This window comes from Trichomonas vaginalis, chromosome V (assembly GCF_026262505.1).
Source record: "Trichomonas vaginalis G3 chromosome V, whole genome shotgun sequence".
Classification (NCBI taxonomy): Eukaryota; Parabasalia; order Trichomonadida; family Trichomonadidae; genus Trichomonas; species Trichomonas vaginalis.
The window spans coordinates 24,308,789-24,328,856 of NC_067207.1; the positions used below are offsets into that span (position 1 = coordinate 24,308,789).

At 30.6% G+C, this 20,068-nt stretch overlaps 4 protein-coding genes across 4 annotated transcripts; 2 read left to right on the forward strand and 2 right to left on the reverse strand.

Moving 5' to 3' along the window:
- Positions 1–2,064: 2,064 nt before the first annotated feature.
- On the reverse strand, positions 2,065–4,272 carry TVAGG3_0394170 (uncharacterized protein; the record flags this gene model as incomplete). Its single annotated transcript, XM_001323990.1, has 1 exon — positions 2,065–4,272. One exon carries the CDS (start codon positions 4,270–4,272, stop codon positions 2,065–2,067), a length of 2,208 nt encoding a protein of 735 aa, XP_001324025.1.
- Positions 4,273–4,768: 496 nt separating this feature from the next.
- On the forward strand, positions 4,769–6,233 carry TVAGG3_0394180 (uncharacterized protein; the record flags this gene model as incomplete). Its single annotated transcript, XM_001323991.1, has 1 exon — positions 4,773–6,233. The coding sequence occupies one exon, from the start codon at positions 4,773–4,775 to the stop codon at positions 6,231–6,233; it is 1,461 nt and encodes a 486-aa protein (XP_001324026.1).
- A 2,213-nt stretch (positions 6,234–8,446) lies between these two features.
- TVAGG3_0394190 (EIF-2-alpha kinase activator GCN1 family) lies at positions 8,447–13,801 on the forward strand (the record flags this gene model as incomplete). The annotated part of the gene is made up of 1 exon (XM_001323992.1): positions 8,447–13,801. One exon carries the CDS (start codon positions 8,447–8,449, stop codon positions 13,799–13,801), a length of 5,355 nt encoding a protein of 1,784 aa, XP_001324027.1.
- Positions 13,802–15,462: 1,661 nt separating this feature from the next.
- TVAGG3_0394200 (platelet formation protein family) lies at positions 15,463–19,809 on the reverse strand (the record flags this gene model as incomplete). Its single annotated transcript, XM_001323993.1, has 1 exon — positions 15,610–19,485. One exon carries the CDS (start codon positions 19,483–19,485, stop codon positions 15,610–15,612), a length of 3,876 nt encoding a protein of 1,291 aa, XP_001324028.1.
- Positions 19,810–20,068: the final 259 nt, after the last annotated feature.

Here is a 20,068-nt window from a genome sequence, read left to right on the forward strand (position 1 = left end):
ATTTTTGGACAATAAATCACTATTACCACTGGCTAATTCCCAAATTCAATTAATACAGTTTTGGCCAAATCTTATGTTCAAGTGGAGGTACCGCCCATTTTTCTTCATTAATCGTCTCAAATATCAGAAAATTTAAATTTCATGTTTCCAATTCCTTCGTTGTTTGTTGATCAAAATATATACTACCAGTGGTTTAAAACAGACTTATTTTCAAAAGTATATGCTCCAATATTTCATTTTTTCATAATGAATTACTTTAGGATTCATATTTAGAATCATTTTACATATTATTTCTCTTATTTACCTTATTTTAGTGAGAATTAATGATTATATGTACATTAAAAGTAATTGATAATGAAATATCTGGTTTATTTGATTACAGAATCTGTTCAATCCAAAGCAACACCATTAATGAAAGTATAACAGGTATTAAATATTTGCAAATTTTTCAAATTTCATTAATATTCAAAAGATTCCTGATAAATTGTTTTATAAGTACCAAAATTTAAAACAAATCATATTTCCTCCTAACATAATTGAAATTGGAGATGAAGCATTTTATTGGTGCGAAAATTTAATCGGAACTTTAAATCTTCCTAATGTAAGAAAAATTGGCAATGAATCTTTTATGAGGTGTTCTAACATGATAGGGTTGGCAGATTTTCCATGCATAGAATCAATTGGGAAATATGCATTTTATGATTGCAAAAGCTTAATTGGTAGTATAAATCTTCCTAATGCTAAAGATATCGGAGGGGCAGCATTTTATAATTGTATCGGTTTAAACGGGACTTTATTTGTGCCTAATATGCAGATTATTAATTCAATGACATTTCAAGCATGCAGGTCTTTGACCGGATCATTAAATCTCCCTTTAGTAGAATCCGTGGGTTCTGGCGCTTTTTCTTCCTGCGGAGATTTAGATGGTTATTTTCAAATTCCAAATCTTAGATTTATTGGACGGGATGCATTTAGCGGTTGCTCCAAAATGAAAGGACCAATAAATTTTACTAAATTAGAATCACTTGATGATGGCGCATTTTGTTATTGCCACCATTTGGAAGAATTAGTTAGTATTGGTAGTGTGAATTCAATAAATTCATCAGTTTTTTGTTATTGTTATAAGTTGAAAGGATCCTTTTCCAAATATGTATTTAGATCCATTGGCTCGTTCGCTTTTCACAGTTGTTTTGAAATGATTGGAATTCTTGATTGCAGAAATTTGATTTCAATTGAGTCACGTTCATTTTATAGATGTGGTATTGAAAGTATTATCAACACAGATAGAATTGAAATAATTAATGGCTGGTCTTTTTATAATTGTTCAAACTTATCAGGATTTATAAAATTATGCAATGTAAAAGTAATTGGTAAAGAGGCATTTAATAATGTTACAAAAATTACAGATATCATATTATTGGATTCTAATATTACAATTGGATCTAATGCATTTCATCCAAGCATTAATATAACAATTCAACACCCATTGAACATTTCACGAGATGCTATTACTGACTATGAAAACAAAAACTTTAGCGTTTTTTACTTAGGTCTCCGCGATTCACAATATAGTTCTAATCAAACTATATACGAATATGCCAAAGTTATATTTGTTGTATGTGCGTATAAAAAGAAAACATTTTTTGGGCAAAAAGTTTATAAACCATGCATTATTGATGAATTTTCCTCAACTGGATATTCATTTATCTTCAATTTTTCTGTTTTAAACATGATTATTTCACTTTAGTAAATAATATCTAAAATACAATCGCATGTATATTATATCGTCCAGAATAATTACGATGCTGTCCTATTCAGATTGTAATCTAATTTTTCTATTATTCTTAGACTGTTTCTTCATATAATTAATATGCTTGATACCATTCAAAGAATATGAAATCATTTGCAGTAATCATATTATCAACCAGATTAGATGACGACTAATGTGATACTATGATTCAATTATAATATATGGACATCAGACTTTCTTTATATCGCCTATGCATAACTCTTATTTTAAACAATTAATTTTTACATGGTATAATAACAAAACAAAAAATATTATTATTTGATAGAAGGTTTCAATTTTGATAATGAATATTTTTTCTCAAGCATCCTTACTTCTTTAGAAGAAGATGGATCTGGAATGTGAGGAAGGGGAAATGAAAGAGATATTCTGTCTTCTATTTTAGATCGATCTGATTCAAGCGTTTTAATATTTCGAGTTCGATGATGAATAACTTTTGATTCTTGATGTTTTGGTGATGAATTAATTTGGTTTTGCTCAATAAAATTGACTTTCATTGGTTTTCGTTTAATTTTCTTTGATCGAAGGATTGATTTTTCTGATTCCTCGATAGTTCGATAGTAATATCGGAACAATTCGTATTTGTTGAATGAATAAATTTCGAAGTTTTCTTCAAAAACATGTGAAAATGTATTTTCTGGATTGTCATGATCAAAAAGTTTCCAACAACGAACAATATCAATGTATTTCTGCGGTGACAAAGAACCTGTTTCAAGAAGTGTTGAAATATCAAACAAAGGAAATGGAATGATATGAAAATTCTTAGAAATAATTTCAGCAATAAGTTTTTCAACAGTTTCTAATTTCATTTGTGATCCATCAACAATTACATATTGCAAATGTTCCATAGATAATTTAAGCTGTGGAATCATCAAAAGACATTCTTCTGGAATAGAATTAAAACTAACATCAATATATTCAACATTTTCAAGATGTGTTAAACTGTTAAGAATAATATTCGTTTCAAATCCTAATTCACAATTAGACATGATAAATTGTTTCAAATTAACTAAATAGATGATGTTGATTGATAAATCACGAATAGTTGTTGGAATATCACTAATAATACATGACTTTAATGATAATACTTGTAAATGGAATAAAGTTTTCATAAATATAATAAATTGTGGAGTAATTTTATTGTTTTCCCATATAAATGTGTGAAAATTCTCTCCTGATGATGTTTCAAAGATTTTATTTGTTGAGTTCCAATCATCTGAACTAATTTTAATTGAACAAACAGAAAGTCGAAACTTTGGAATTCCAAATGATATCAATTTCGCAAAAAAAGATGGGAAAACACTTGGACCCCATTTGATATCATTTATCAATAGTGTTGTAAGTGTTTTAGGTAAATCATATTCATGATATTTAAAACATTGATTGTGATTCAAATTCAATGATCTCAATGAAACCTTAGAACAACTTGTTATTGCATTAATAGTATCAATGACATCTAATTGACATCCTGATAATGATAATTTGTTTAATTTTGGCATTTTATTAAGAAATGATTTGATATTTAATCCTAAAGTATTATCAAGAGTTAACATAGTTATTGTTGATCCTAATGATGGTAAAAATGATGTTTGTAACTTTAATATTGAGCTCTGTTCAATGGCATTGTGGAAACCAAGAGAATGCATCTTTGTATTTAAATATGCTTGTGATAATAAATCTAGTTCTTCTTCACCAAGTGATGTATTGATAAATGTTAATCCTGTAAGAAAATGATTTTGGAATTTACAAAGAATATCCATAGCTGTATTAAATTCATATGAAAATGGTACTGAATCAATTGTAATATGTGAAAACTTTCCTTCGCATGCAATTAAATCAGAAAATATTTTATAGCCTGGATAATCATTGTTTCCATTAATAATCACTTCATTTATCAATGGCGACATTTGTAATGTATTAATAATCAAAGGAATAGTATTTGAAGAGTATTCTGTTATGTTTATTTGATGTTTTTTGAGCATTAAAGATAATTTAAATTTTTGAATGTCATTATCAGGTATTTCGATATGTTGTAATGAACGAATATGCATAAACTTTGCAAATATTGATCGAGGAGAAGGAATATGCTCAGGAAAATGATTTCTTGAAAAATTGAGCTTGATTTGTTCATCGTTAGTAAAGAGTTGCTGTATCACGTAATTAATTGCTAAAGGTACTTCATTTTTATCTTTATAAGTAAAGTGAAATAAGATTTCGGTATTGAAGAGAAGTTTACACTCATTCTCATCAAACTGATCAATGTGAGCAAGTTCAAACCATACACCACATCTAAGTATTTCGACTTGACTCTTCTTGATATCAAAATAAACGATTTCGTTATCCGTTATTGCGAGTTTTCGCTGACTTTTACCTCCATGGTCATGTATCTTCGTAACTTCAGTAATTAGTATCACATCTTCTCCTCGCTGATGAAAAAACTCTTTCACTTCTTGATTTCCTTGCATTTGACAATAGAAAGTTTTGAGAATGTATCGGATGTAAGAATTTCAAATACACCTCAAATCCGAAAACATCATAGAATAAAGGAGAATTCTTAAATAACAAAAATTGATGCGAAGACCTTTCCTGTCGTAGTTGGTAATCGAAATCGAACTACGGAATTCGTTTTAGGAAGACAATATACCAAAAGTTGATTTACAATTCAATAGTTGATGCATAATGCAATAAGCATCATTATTAAATTCCTTCAAATTAAAAATTATTTCAACAGATGTGCAATATTTTTGATGTTAAGTTATACAAAATTATTTAGTATCACATCCTAGGCCTTAATGAACAGATGGCATCTATCATTATACAGAATGATCAAATTCAATGCAATAAGTCATAGTGTTGTTCAAATATAGAATAACATTCAAATCAAGATAAGTAATCAGAACCAATATTAAGCTAAATAACAATCCATTACACGAATCTCTGAAATCCATCCGTTTTCAATTTCCAGATGTCTGGATCGAGTTTCTTAGATAACTCGAACTTTGGAAGTTCATTCCTCAACGGAATCGAAGACATCGGACTTGGTGGTGTCGGTCCACCAAAGAAAGCTAAGCCAAAAGTTGAAGAAAAGAAACCTCCACCAAAATCTACTTCATCTAATACTACAACAAAGAAATCAAACGATACAAAAGGCGATAACAAAGGAAGTAAAACTACATCATCAAAACCAGGCGGTCCAAAACGTGGGCCACGTGCTCCTTTAATGAATTTAGGTGATTTAACATCAATTTTACCTCCAGCGACAACACCAATAATATCACCAATTCAGAAATCAACTGCAGATCCATTTCAAATACCAAATACATCACCTAATTCAACTCTTTACAATCCAATTCAAATTCATCAAATGCCACAGACTCCTCCCATATTGACCATGATAGAAAATAGGCTAACAAGCTCTCTCCAAGCGTCATTAAAGAATTTAGCTGCAGAATTTATACAGACACTTCCAACTCTTTTCCCTGATGACGATTTAGTATCGCAAGCAGTAACTTCATGTGTATCAGACCTTCAGGACAAGATCAGATCCATTATTACCTTCAATGTCGAACAAAATCCCAATACAAATAACGTTAATTCGATTTTTGCTTCATATGCTCCATTATTCCGTGATTTATACTTCGAAGCTGAAAAAGCAAAAGGCAAAGATTACTCTGTTTTCGATAATTCCATTAGAGAAGCAAGAGCATCAGCAAATTCAGCTTCCACAGCCTTTCAGACACAAATACAAGAAGGACTTGATGAATTTACAGCATTAATAAATGATCTGAACTACTCTAGAATGAATTACGAGACTGCAGCAAGATCATATCAAAAAAATCATTCTCATCTGCTTGAAACATACAATACATTAGAAATCAGAAAGGCAGAACTTGATGCCGATGCCGAAATCATTGAAATGAAGAAGAGACATCTTGAATCTGAACAAGATAAAAATAATACAACGGCAGAGATCGATATTACCGATCTTGCATCAATTGCAAGAGAATCTTTGGACACAATAAAGTCAAGTCTATCAGCAGATGACATTTCTCAGCAAGTTAGTCGAACTTCTTATAATATTGAATCAATTTGTGACGAAATCAACCAAATGAGACATATTAAGTATTACCAGATGCAAGACTTCCAAGATCAGATTACAATGGCCACTTCTGTCACTTATACTTACAATACTCAACGACAAATCGCTGATGACACAGCAATTCCTGCCATTGAGTCATCCGTTATTGAAGAAGATAACGCATCTGTAACGCCAAGCCAAGAATTAAAGAAAAAATTGAGATCAATTTCAATAGCCCGAAGAGAATCGCTTCAGAAGGCCACTGACTTCATGGATAACGTAAGGAGAGGTGAAAGAAGAAGATCTAGGAAACAAGTTACCGATATATCCCTTCTAAGTTCTGTATAATTATATTATTTTTTTGTTTGTATATAAAAATATTGTTTTGATTTTGATATTTGCTATTAACATCACAAAGACATATAGAAAACCGTAATAGCTATTGTAGGAAATAAAATTGATGCAATTCTGTCAGATATTTCAGAAAATGATGCAAATAAATAGGTCAAATCCAATACATATCAAATGCTCTTTACATTGTCAAAGATTATATAGTATATATCTAATAAAATTAAATTGTTGTTAAAATTTATCTGGTTAACAAAGAATTGATGGAAAATATGGAGTATGTTAGTGTATACCAGCCAGATTCAGATAAGGAGAAGGAAGGATACTGTAAATTTAGAGGGGCATCACTTTTTTTTTGCAGAAGTGCCGCCACGCCCAAACTTTGATATCATTGTCCCAGACTTTACTACGAAAATCTAGTCCTATAGGTGACAATAAAAGTCTACCAAATGATCCCCTTATTTGCTTCACCCCAAAATAATATTTGCGATTTCAACGACAAAAGATAAAATACCCAATATGACGAATGAATAAGTACTACTAGCATAACCTAATTATTGACAACAGTTTGAATTTCCTATTTATTCAAAATTTGTAAAATTTCTATCTCAAATAAGATCAATTAAGCGATATAGTATACTTGAATTATGATAATTATGTTTTACATCCATAGTAGATTACCATTACTGACTATTTTTTAGACAGGATCAAAATTTTCAAATAATGAAAAATGAATATTTATATTCTAACTTATATAGCATGCTGATTTGCTTTTTATGCAATCAAAAGATTCATATCTCTTATAGCCTACTCATTTAATAAAAATAATTTTTGAAATTTTATGTTTCTATAATTTACTGCTTCAATAAAGCTCAGTAATGAGCACTATTGATTCATCTATTAAGTCTTTTATATTTTGCAATTATTAAGGAATAACAAATAATTTTTGATCAATTAGCGAATATAGCATGAATTAAGCTTAGTAAACATCATACAATCTGAATTCGGATATTAGTATCTAGATTACGATGGTTAATGTGAAAGATAACCGTATCATTTTTTAAACTATCTTTGAAAACTATGGAAAATTCTCGCATTATAGTATTTACTGAATGTATGAAGTTGATTGTCTAATTGTCAATATAATTGTCATATTGATTAGATAAAAAATATTGGAAATCTTTTGCAATGAGCATTTTTGTAGTAAAATATATTGCTTTTACAAAATAATATTCATGTATTCTTACTTACAAACTCAAAACTCAGGATGATTATATAGAAAAATAAAAATTTGTTAGTAATCAAACAAAATATTGATAGTGCTGCTTCAAAGAAATTCAATGAAATCTAACGTGTCCATATTGAATTATTTCGACTTCTCTTTATGAAATTCGTTTATAACATATTATCAGGATGCTGAAAAAGTGAGAGTGTCAAATATTTAAGGTTCTTTTTTGAGAACAACCGCTAAATAAAAAATACAAATAAACGACACATTTGGCATCTATGATATATAACAAAACTATTTTCCCATATATTTTGAGCAAAAAACTCAAAATTGAGAGTGGAAGCACTTCTTTTTTTGCCAATGAATGTGAGCACCTATATCTGAAACGCATACTTCCAGCCATTCTTGAGAGCTGTCTTTTTGGCAAACGGAGTTTATTTGCACCATGACGCTAGATGTTAAAGAAGATCGATGATTTTACGATTTTAATTATTAATATTTCCAATATCTTCTTCACTAAATTGCAAATTTATCAATATTCTTTAACATCTCGCGTCATGGTGCAAATAAACTCCGTTTGCCAAAAAGACAGCTCCCAAGAATGGCTGGAAGTATATGTTTCAGATTTTGGTGCTCATATTCATGGTGAAAAAAAGTGATGCAGTTTGAAATCAAACATCAAAAGATGAATTCTAATCTATGTATTTCAAGGTCCATATTCATCAGAGGAGATAAATTTTACGTTTTCTGCTATGAATGTAATCAGAGATTCGCTAGTTTATTAAAAATTGTTAATATGAAACTAAGAATTTCGATAAAAAACAGTTCCTCTATGGTAATTTTTGGACTAAAAGATATAACATTATTAGTTTTTCAGAAAGCAAGTAATTTATGATTTCAAGTTTAGATTTTTTTGGAGAAATGAAATTTCTTTTCAATTTTTCTTCAAGTTTTCTTGAGTTTTTTTACTTGCAATTAGACAAAAATGGAGTTAACAAGTGAAATTCAGGAAAAAACGAGAGAAGCCTTTGTTGATTACTTAGCTGATCCGTTAGATGAAGGAGATATGATATTAGTTATGAGTGATAAACCAGTTGAAGAAACACACGAAACAGCCATTAATTACTGTAACATTCTTCGCGATCTTAAGAATCCAAATTCTCGAAACAAAACAAGTTTACATCAAAGATTTAACATTGAAAGGTATAATGTCGAAAAACTACAAGCAGAAATTCGAAATCATCTTAAAACAACTAAAGTACAACCAGTTTTAGACGGAATAAAAGTAATTTCGGATTATTTAAATGGAAATAACGAAGTTACAGCAACAATTACATCATTTGGTGTTTTGCTTACATATTTAAATCAATACATGATATTCAAACAGCAGACAGAAGAACTTGTTGTCCAAATTATCAAAAAAGTCGAAGAATTTACGAGCGATGCCCAAGAAATCTTCGGATTACTATTAAAAACAGACGAACCACTTACTGATGAGCAAATTGCCAAGCTTTTACCAACGAATATCACTGATAGAACATTACATATCATAACACCCAGATTAGGAGAGCTTCTTAAGCACAAAGACCTTCAAGATAAGTTCTGCAACACAGACATTATTACAAAAGACCTCGATATCCATTTACTTCTCCCAATATATCTAGATTTGGCCGACCAAGGCGAACAGATCTACAATTTCGCAGTTTCGCTTTCATATGAAGCCCCAATTTCAATCATCAACAGCGCAATCCGAAATTTACTCTCTCCCAAGAATAAAATTAGGCAATGTGCTTTAGATTGTCTTTCAGTCAGTTCCATACAACCAGACGATGTCAACCACAAGCTATTTTGTCTTATCTTCATGCAAGGAGGCACGAATCCTTCCGCCGTTGAGTTATTGAAGAAATTACATCTTAAACGTCCGAGAGTTGACTTAATTTACAGGATGTACAATGATCTGTTCAAATTGAAGAACAAGGATGAATCATTAGTTGAAGATGTTGGTCGATCATTTGCTGTTTTGATGGCGAAAGAAGATCAAGAAGAATTTATCAAATATTTAGTGAATATTTTCGAAAGTAATTCGATAACAAATGTTTCCGATGCAGAAAAACAGTTCCAAAATGATGTTCGAGCATCCGTTTCTTTTGCTTTGTTACAGTTCAAGCCATTAACCGAGGAATGCATGAATTTCATCATAACAACAGGTTTAAGTGACAATAATCCTGTTGTTATTAAGAATTTCAGCGAATTGATAAAGTTTTACATCGAAAACTTCGAAGAAGATGAAAGGAATCTACTTTATAACAAGATGTATACTATTTTGAATCTTCCTCCTTTGGATATTGAATCAAACATCCAATTGAGATTGAGTTTGATTGAATTATGTTTGCAAATTGTTCTTGATGACAAGGATTCGATTTATGATTTCGTTTTTATGCTAATTTCTCAAAATTTAAGGTCAAATGATGAAAGACTTAAAACTACAAGTTGCAAAGCTATTTCTAGTATATGTAAGAAATATCCTGAAGTTGTTGATTTCTATTTACCTCAAGTTGTTCAAATTCTTCCGAAATTGACAACAAAAGAAAAAATTGAATCTTATTCTTACGCTTATTCTTCTTTTGTTCATTCTCTTGGTATCACAGGATTGAATACAAAACAAGTGTTTGAGTTCACACATTCACTTGCTATTTCTTCTGATCAATCTGTTAGAGAGATCTTCGGTTTCGTTGTTATCTCTCTTTCTAGTTTATTTAAAGGTTTGTTGGAACCGAGTTTGCCAAAATTTTTATCTGATTTGTTTAAATTGACAGGAGATTCGAAACAAAACGTGAGAGAATCAGCAGATTCATGTCTTGAAGTTGTTACTTCCAATTTAACAAAGGCTTGTTCTGAAAGAGCTCTTCCTATTGCAATTAAATTTGCTTCAGATGATAATTCATGGAAATCTCAATACAAAGCAATTAATTTTATTAACAATTTGTTTAAGAAAGGAACAAAAAACATGCATCGATATATATTCGATATTGTTAGTTCTATATCTCTTTCTGTTAAGTCTGCATCAACTGATGTAAAGAAAGCCAGTTCTGAAACATTTGAATACATTAAATCATTGATAACAAATGAAAGTGTTTCAAAAATTTTCGAATCTCTTGTTGAAAGTTTAATTAGCCAAAGTAATGTAGATAACGCTTTAGAGAAATTGATGCATATGAACTTGGACAGTAAATTAGATGTTGATTCATTATCATTGATTGTTCCTGTTTTAATTAATGGTTGTAGAACAAATTCCAATGAAACAAAATTAAATTCATTGAAAATTATTACGAATCTTCCACAGATTTCTGTTGATGGATCATTGAAAGTATTCTCTGATCAATTAGTTCCTTCCGTCTACCAATTGATCTCTGATGCAAATCCGAATACTCGTGCTTTGGCTTCGAGTTGTTTATCTAAATTAATTGTCAAATTTAATACAAGTGTTTATGACAATGTAATGAATCAATTGATCAATGAAATGATCAGTAAGAACAGTTTCTCTGAGAGACAAGGTTGTGCAATGACAATTGCTTCGCTTATTAAAACAAGAGGTGTTGAAGAACTCAATAAACAATTGCTTGATTTCATTGAAAAAGCGAGAAACGACAAAAACATACAAGTTAGAGAATGTTATGTTTCTCTTTTAGGTTTCTTGAGTCATTTCTTTGGCGCTGAAGAATTTAGTTCATGTTATGATATAACTATTGATGCTGTTCTTGAAGCATGTTCAGATACAAGTGATGTAATAAGAACTGTTGGATTAAGAAGTGTTTCTTTGATTGCAAAAACATTTGCACAATCAAAACCTGATTTAATTATCAATCCATTTAATAACTGTGCATTGAAAGATAACTGGAGATACAGATTGTGCGCTGTTCATTTCCTTAAATCATTTGTTAGTGCATGCTTAGGAACATCGGAAGCAGATGACAGAGGAATAAGAAACATCGGAGAACTGTTGACACAAATAGAAAAATCTCTTCAACCTGATATTTGTGCACAAACATTAGTTACATTGTTTATTTTGTGTAGCGATCCTGTTTCAACAGTAAAACAAGAAGCAATGAGTGTTTGGAGACAAATTGTGCCAAATACTGGTGGTTATCTTCGTGAACACGTTGAAACATATATAGATACTGTTACTTTGTTTGTTACAAGTGATAGAGAAGTTGTTAGAACAGTTGGTGCCCTTTCAATGAAAGAATTTGTCCACAAAGTTGGTGGTCAAAGTTTAATTTCTCTCGTTGAAAAACTTGAAGAACTTATTAAAATTGAAGATATCGATATCGAACATGGTGTTTTACTTTGTATACATACATTGGGCGAAGACATGGATTACGATATCAAACTTCGAAGTTTGCAAGTCATTGCGCCATTCATGAGTTCTCCTTATGAAATTGTTCGTCTTGAAAGTTTAGGAACTTTCTCTGATTTCAAGAAATCTCTTGGAGATGTTGGAACAAGAACAATCTGCAGCAAACTCGTTGATTTCGTTTATTCAGAGTCACAAACTAAAGAAGATATCAGTGACTTGAAAGGTTTAATCAACAGTTTGGACAGAACATCATTAAACCAACTCGTCATGAAGATTTTACAACGTCCTTTGAACGAACAATCATCAAGTATTGGTGGAAAAATCATTTCCATCAGTGAAGATGCCTTAGATCCAATCTTTTCGATATTTGTTGAAAGAATTTTTGGTATATGTGTTGAGAAATGCGAAGGAGAAGAAGAAAATGTCTCGTTAAACATGTCAGAGAACATAATAAATCATTGCAACAAACAACATCTGAAAATATTTGTTCAGAAGTTGTTGACAACATTAAGAAGCCCTCAACCAGAAGAAAGATATCCATCAATGTCATTATTGAAGAGCGTGATCGAGAATCATGATTACGACAAAGAGATCTTCGAAAGCATCATTCGAGGAACAATTTATGTCCTTGATGATCCCGTTGACAGTTTGATGAACATGTCAATAGAAACAATCAAAATTGTTTGTGACAGAGCTGTTGAAAAACGAAAAGAAGAAGAACTAATAGATATTTCTTTCTTCTTATCAGATACATTAGAACAGATTGGTTCATCCAGTCAATTACGTGCTTTCGAATATGAATATTCATTCGAATACATCTATCAGTTCATCATCGAATGTCTTTGCAGTTCATCGGAGAATTCAGTTTTGAACACAGGAAAACTACTTAAATGTATCATTCCTCAACTAAAGAATCGACCGAAATACACTCGAAATCTCATGTCAAAGATCATTTTCGCGTCACAGATAACACAGAACACAGATATCACACAAGTTCTATTAGAAGCAAGTCGTTGTTTGTTCAAGTTCTGCAATGATGATCGTGATCTCATGATCAACTCATTTGCAAGCACTTTTATCAAATTGTTCAAAGAAAACAACACGACACTTCAAGAATTTGTTAGTGACACATTCTGTTTGTATGCAAACAAGATCTCTACACCAGATATTGTTATCAAGATCTTCCTTATGATTTTGAAACAACAAGGAAAACAAATTTCATCAATCATCATTAAATCATTGATCAAAATCATTTCGAACAAGAACATCAGTCAAAACATTTGTGATTCAATCATCGAAGTCATTGGACACAGTATCCATACAGGAACAATCCAGATGGTCAAGATCAAGTCAGAGTTGATTGCAAAAGCACTTATTTCGGCTGGTGAAATGTCAACACTTAATTTCATCAACTACAGAGGTTCATTCGACATCAACCGCGACGACATGAAGATTTCATGCATCACAATCATGACTGAGATTGTCAACAGCAACAAGACGAACATCATCGACATCATCTTCAACGAGTTCATGAACTTGATCTCAAAGATCGATCGCGAGCGAAGTAAAGATGCCAAGATGTTGTATCCGAAACTTATTGTTTCAATGATCATGGTTAAGAACGAAATTTGTTCAGATATGATGCCACACATCATCAACATGATTGAGAAAGAAGATTCGGAAATCAGAGTCGAAACAATCCAGAACATCCAGAGTTTCGCTTCTCTTGATACAGATGTTTTCGACAAGATACAAGAAACAGTTCTGAAAACACTTGTCAATTCATATCGAACAGGAGACATGGCTGTTAAATTTGCATCATCAAACACATTGTTTGTTTTGTTCAAATTAGAAGAACTTACACAACCACAGTTACAGAAGCTCGCAGAAGTTGTTGGTGATGTTGAACGAACCAAGAATGACTTCAACGAAATCATCAAACAATCACAGTCAGATAGAAACAACAAAAAGATAAGAAGATAAAAAATTTTTTGTTTATTTTACATTTATTAAAATAGTTAATATGTTAAATATCTCAATGTTATCTCTTTTTTTGATTCCATATATTTCAGTTGGAATACATGGATTAACTACAGGTCTTCCATAGAATGTCTTCTTTGTATATTCACAAACAACATAAATCCTTTTTGCAAATGGATATATTGTTTGTGAGACTATTTTATTTGTATCGTTGATTCCTAAATAATAAATATAGAAATCACTTTTATAAAAGTTCATAATAATATTAGAATTTAAATTTATAGGGTATAAAATTGTCAAATTAATAGTTGGATCAAAAACATTTGGTGCAATTGTTATATTGGATTCAAATAAAATTATACTTGTAATATTTTTGTCATCGATAAATGCTTTTTCTTTAATAGATGTTACATTATTTAATTCTATATTTCCAGATAATTTTGTACAGTTATTAAATGCATATTCGCCAATAAAGGAAACATTCTTTATATGAATACTTTTCAAATTGAAACAGTTTCTAAATGCAAATCGATCTATTGTATTAATACTTTCGGTGTTTGCAAGACTTTCGATACCACAATAACAAAAGGAAAACTCTCTAATTGAAACAAGTTTCCTGCAATCAAGAGTCCCTGTCATTTTATAACAATTTTGAAACGCACTTATTCCGATGGATTCCAAGATAATATTATCGAAATAACCTCTCATTTTATAGCAATTAGTAAATACATGATTTGAAATAAATGAAACCCTACCAATACTTACAAATTCATCTAAGTTCCGACATTCATAAAATGCATCACTACTAATTGATTCTAATTTAGGAAAATTGATTGTTCCTGCCAATTTATGACAATGAGTGAATGCCATTGCTCCGATTTTTTTCACATTTGGAAGATATATTGTTCCATTTAGGCTGTAACACCAATAAAATGCAGTATTACCAATTGATTCTACTCTGGGAAAATATATTAATCCTGTCAATTTATTGCAGTTATAAAATGCACCATCTCCAATTGAATTTGCATTAGGAATATTTATTGTTCCATTTAAATTCCTACAACCGTCAAATATTCCTCCATTAATAGATTCTAAATATGGAAGATTAATTGATCCTGTTAATAGAGTGCAATCTAAAAATGTACATGGGCCAATGAACCTCACACTCAGGATGTTGAGGGTTCCTATCAGATTTGAGCAATATTGAAACGCTCTTTCACCAATTTCGGTAATATTAGGTGGGAATATAATTTGGGTTAGATTTTTATGACTATCAAACAATCTGTCCGGAATTTTTTCAATTTTAATGAAATTAGATAAATTTGCAATATTAATACGATCTGGTAAATTTGTAATTCCAATAATTGTTTCATTAATTTCATCACTTTGTATTGAACATATCTCAGTATCATATATGCCTGAAATACAATTATTTTTTACCTTTAACCTACATATTGACAATTTTAAGATTTAAAAAGAAAAAGGTTTTAATTAACAATAAATCTCGCTGAGCATAGCCATTCATGCTGATATTCATTTTATATAGTTAAATATTAATATATATATATATAATCAGTCAATCAGGATTTCAAAGCATTAATTCATCATTAAACATGCTTTAATATTATCAAACAATGATATTTGTTCTTGAGATGCGAATATATATAGGATATCTTCTGAAAACAAGTTTATATATGAAGAATTGAAATTTGAACCTTATCAGAATAATTCAATTTTTTGAGATGGAATTCAAATTAAACAATATAAATTTTAAATACTAACAAAATAAAAATATAAATAAAACAATCTATCTAAATAGGAGTTCCATTGACTGTGTACTGAGCAATTTTGTCGTTCTGTTTTGTAACACGAAGAACCATTTCGTGTCTCTTGAAAGACAAAATTTTTGCGTTTGGTTCTGGAATGACAGAAATAGTTCTTCCAGTAGACAAATTCCATACAATTACGAAATCTCTGAACGCCGTCGCGCAGCAGTTTATTCTGAATGAAATTGCAGAGTGTAGAGTTCCTGCTCTGTAGAAAGCACCGAGAGGCTGCATGTTCTGCAACAAAATTGTCATAACTCTGTTGTTGTAAGTTATTGCCAATGCATATCCATCACTTGAATAAGTGTGTAATTGTGGATTTGCTACCTTTAATTTGTAGATGTCATCAACAATGATTTCTTCCGTTTCTTGATTAACATCTATTTTACTTTTTTCGAGGCAGTTCAAGTCACTTGGTTCTTTAATAGAAGTCTTCAATTTGTTGAAGAAAACTTGTTTTGGAACACATCCAGAAGTGTATCTCCAAGAAAAGTTTTCGTCATCATAAGAATTCGGATGGAAAGTGTTCATCAAAGCAAGAGATCTTTCTCCTCTTGAATCAACACCGAAAACTAAATCAAGCCATGAACAAATGTTGTTTGAAACACCTTCAAGATTAATTCGATTCCAGCGAACAAAATTTCTTGAATCTTCAATTTTTGGTGGGAATTTGACTTCAACGAGTTTTCCATCGATTTTTATTTGGTTTTTATTGTCAAGGAGTTCGTAGAAACAATATATCTCTGGAAATGCTTCGTATATAGTCTTTGAAGTCACATTTAATTGGTTCTCGACATTAACAAAAATTCTTGACATCGCATCCCATTTTCCATTGAAGAAAAACTGGCTTTCTGAATAAGGAGGATATCTAAACAAACAACTAGAAATATACTGTGGATTCGACAAATTCTCTGCATGATGATATTTCTGAACTTCATAACGTGCTTGGAAAAGTGACTTAGATTTTTCAAATTCAGCACACAATTGAATAGGAATTTTCAAATCTCTGAAACTGATTCCATTCATATTCATTGATACTTTAGGAAATATCGGGTAACAAGACATGTCTGAATAAGATCTTTCTGCAGCAACATTTACGACATTCAGGAATTCTAGGACAGACATTTCGCCATTTGAAAATTTTTCCAAATAATTGGAAATGTCAAGTTTTACAGTTGGAATAAAACCGTTTTCTAAAAATTCTATGATGAAATTTCCGGAATTTCTTGAAAACACTTGGACACCTTTGTGGTAAGGTAAAATAAGAGAAAACTCTGGATCAACAATCAAACAAGGAAATCCACAAATAGTAGTAAAAGGTCCGAAACCTCCGTCAAAAATGATTTTTTCCATTTCAGAATATTCAAAAGAACTGTCGAGAAAAGCAACAACGTTTTCATCGAATCTCGTGTTCAGAAGAATGTAATAGAGCTTGGAATCACTAAATATAATAGAGTTAATGTGTGCAAATGCATAAGTAAAGACACAATTCGTGCAAGAATTGAATTTGTAGATGTTTTGTAAAATTTTAATTTCATTGTCACTGTAACTTATTGAATACTTGTTTTCCAGTCTGTAAATATATTTAGGTTCTGAATCTTTGAACTTATATATCTTTGATATTTCATTCTTGTCACTTTTTGTAATCATGTCACTTTTCGTATATTTGTCACTTTTTAGTTTTTGATTTTCAGAATTTTCCAAATTTTCTGGTTTAGAAATCTTAGAATCAGAAAATTTGGTATTTTTCGGATTTTGATTTTCAAAATTTTCGGAATTAATATTTTCAGGATTTGAATATTTGGAAGTTTCTGATTTTTGGGAATTTGGATTTTCCGAAATTTCAGTTTTAGAATTTTCAGGAATTAAAGATTTTGAATTTTCTTGATTTTCATTTTCTGGATTTTCTGTTTTAGAAATTTCTGATTTTTCATTTTTGACATTTTCTGACACGTAAACTTCAGAATTTTTAGATTTTTCATTGCTAAACTGCAAATCTATTTCTGATGGAATCAAAACAATAGGAGTCATAGAAATTCCGTGGAAAGGAGATATTCTGAATGATTTTGTTTTACTGACGAAATCCTCGTAATTCATATTCTGAGACAATGAAATTTGTTTTGTCATCATCACGACTGAATCAAGCATTTCTTTCCTTCTTATGTGTTCATCAATTTTTTGGAACAAAAAATCTTTTGATTTCTTGTGAATCATGAAATTTCTTTCGAAAAATATGAACAAAACAGCTTTCGTCTGCAAAAAGTTATCTTCTGTCAAAGTGAACATGTTCTTCTCTATGAATTCTTCGTATTTCTCTTTGTTCTGGTTGAAAACAGAGTCAAATTCAACGAAAGAATTCGATTTCGTGTCTAGTTCAGAAACTTTTTCGAAAGAAAACATGTCTTGGAAGAAATTCAGCTGCATCTTTAAGCAAACTCTCTTAACATTCTCATAGAACTCATTAATAAAAGGTAGTTCAAGAGGAATTCCACATTTCACAATTCGTGATAAAACAAAAAGTGACCATTTCAATTTTGTCACATCTTTGACGACAAAAATTTTTGTAATTATCTCCAAGAACTGTTCAATTATTTCAGGAGATATGTCATTGAGAGTCAACAGGAACCAATGAATGAAATTCTGGTTACTTTCCGCTTCTTTTTTGATGATAGGAAGAGAAGAACTATAAATGTTGTCTCCTGAATAAACTTCCGGTCTTTTCAACGTCAAATATATCAAAGATCGACATAAAACACGTGAAAACGTGCTGTTTATGCGTTTGTTGTGGAAGTTAAACAACAAATTCTGTATAACATACGAAACAATACTCGGATGTCCAAATTGACAGATAACAAGTATCATTTGTTCAGGGTTACTGCATTTTAACACGATGTTTGTTATCAAATTGGTCAGTTTCGATGTTTTATCATGGTTAAAACGCATTTTTTCTTTGATTATATTCAAATTCGTCTTGGAAATGAAAGTTTTGAATGTTTTCTCCATGATATTGGCTATTTCTTTGTCCATTCCTTCGATAATTGGCAGCAAACTTGTGTCTGTGTTCTCTTTTGACAAAATTAAATCTAAAAAATAGGGAACAAACTTGGATTGCATGTAGATATCGGGTAGCTCTAGTAATAATGGTGTAACATTTTGTAATATAATGTCAAAGAAGGTGGTTATCGTATCAGAAAAATAAAATGGAATTAGCATCTCGAGAATTAGGGTTAAATAGGCTGGTTTGAGGACAGATAGTTTGACATTTGATCTGTCGAATGAAAAGTACTGCCCGGTAACTAATCTGATCACTACTTCCCAAATTATCGCATCGGCTGAGTAATTTCGGAATCCTTTTGCAAGAACGCTCAACATTTTGAATGGCTGTGGGTCATCGTATAATCTCTCTATAAGATTGTAAGCGAAAAGCTTGGAACAAAGCGGATCTGCGTAATAACAAAACTGAAGTAAAGTTTTGACTGATAAACTTGGTATGGAATTCTTAGCATCGAATACTATTTTGAGTAATGAATATTTGTCTTCAATTACGTTTTGAGTTTCGAAAATTTTTTCAATAATTTCTTCCGAATTTTGGCGAAAATCAAAGGAATTTGACACAACAATGGCATTTACGATATCTTTAAAGACTTGTAAATTGTTATATGACTGAACAAATATGTGTATTATGATCAATAACTCGTGATTATAAGATTCATCAAAAGTTAAAGCAAGTAGTAGCATTTTGATGATACCATTCGTATATAAACTATCTATATCTATTTCTTTGATGTGCTTTGTGATCCATTCTTGTAGTTTTACTAATGTAAATTTTATTATTTCGCTGTTCAGTGACCAATAGTCCATATTTGAAAATAATACCGTAATGAACTGTGTTATGCATATGCTCTGCCTTGAATTTTCTATTAAATCAAGGACCGATGGAAAACTCTTTTTAATTCGTTCAGAATCGTATTTCAGAAAGCAATATATTATTGTGTATATCAAATTTTCTGTTTTTACTGCTGGATTTATAAAAAATTGAGAGAATAGTTCGATGGATGGTTTATTTTCTTGTTCGAAAAGAATCATTAAGTAATTTAAGTTGTGCTGATCGCTCAGCAACAGTAAATTATCATATGATTTTGCAATATCGAATATTATTGTTGAAGGACAATGATACGATTGCATGTTTTTTGATTTTGCAAAATCTTACTCGAAAAGTGACGATTTTGACGCCAAAACTAATTCATTTTCTTTATATCTAAAAACACACAAAATTTAAAAGTTTTTCCCTTCAAAAAAATTTCTGATCACAATTCAAAATAATTTTTTTCGACTATTTCAGATCAAAGAGAAATCTTTACACTGTAAAATTATCAAAAACAACAATTATACAAGCAATATGATGATTTTCATTAAGAGATATTAACTATATTCATTCTGTTCA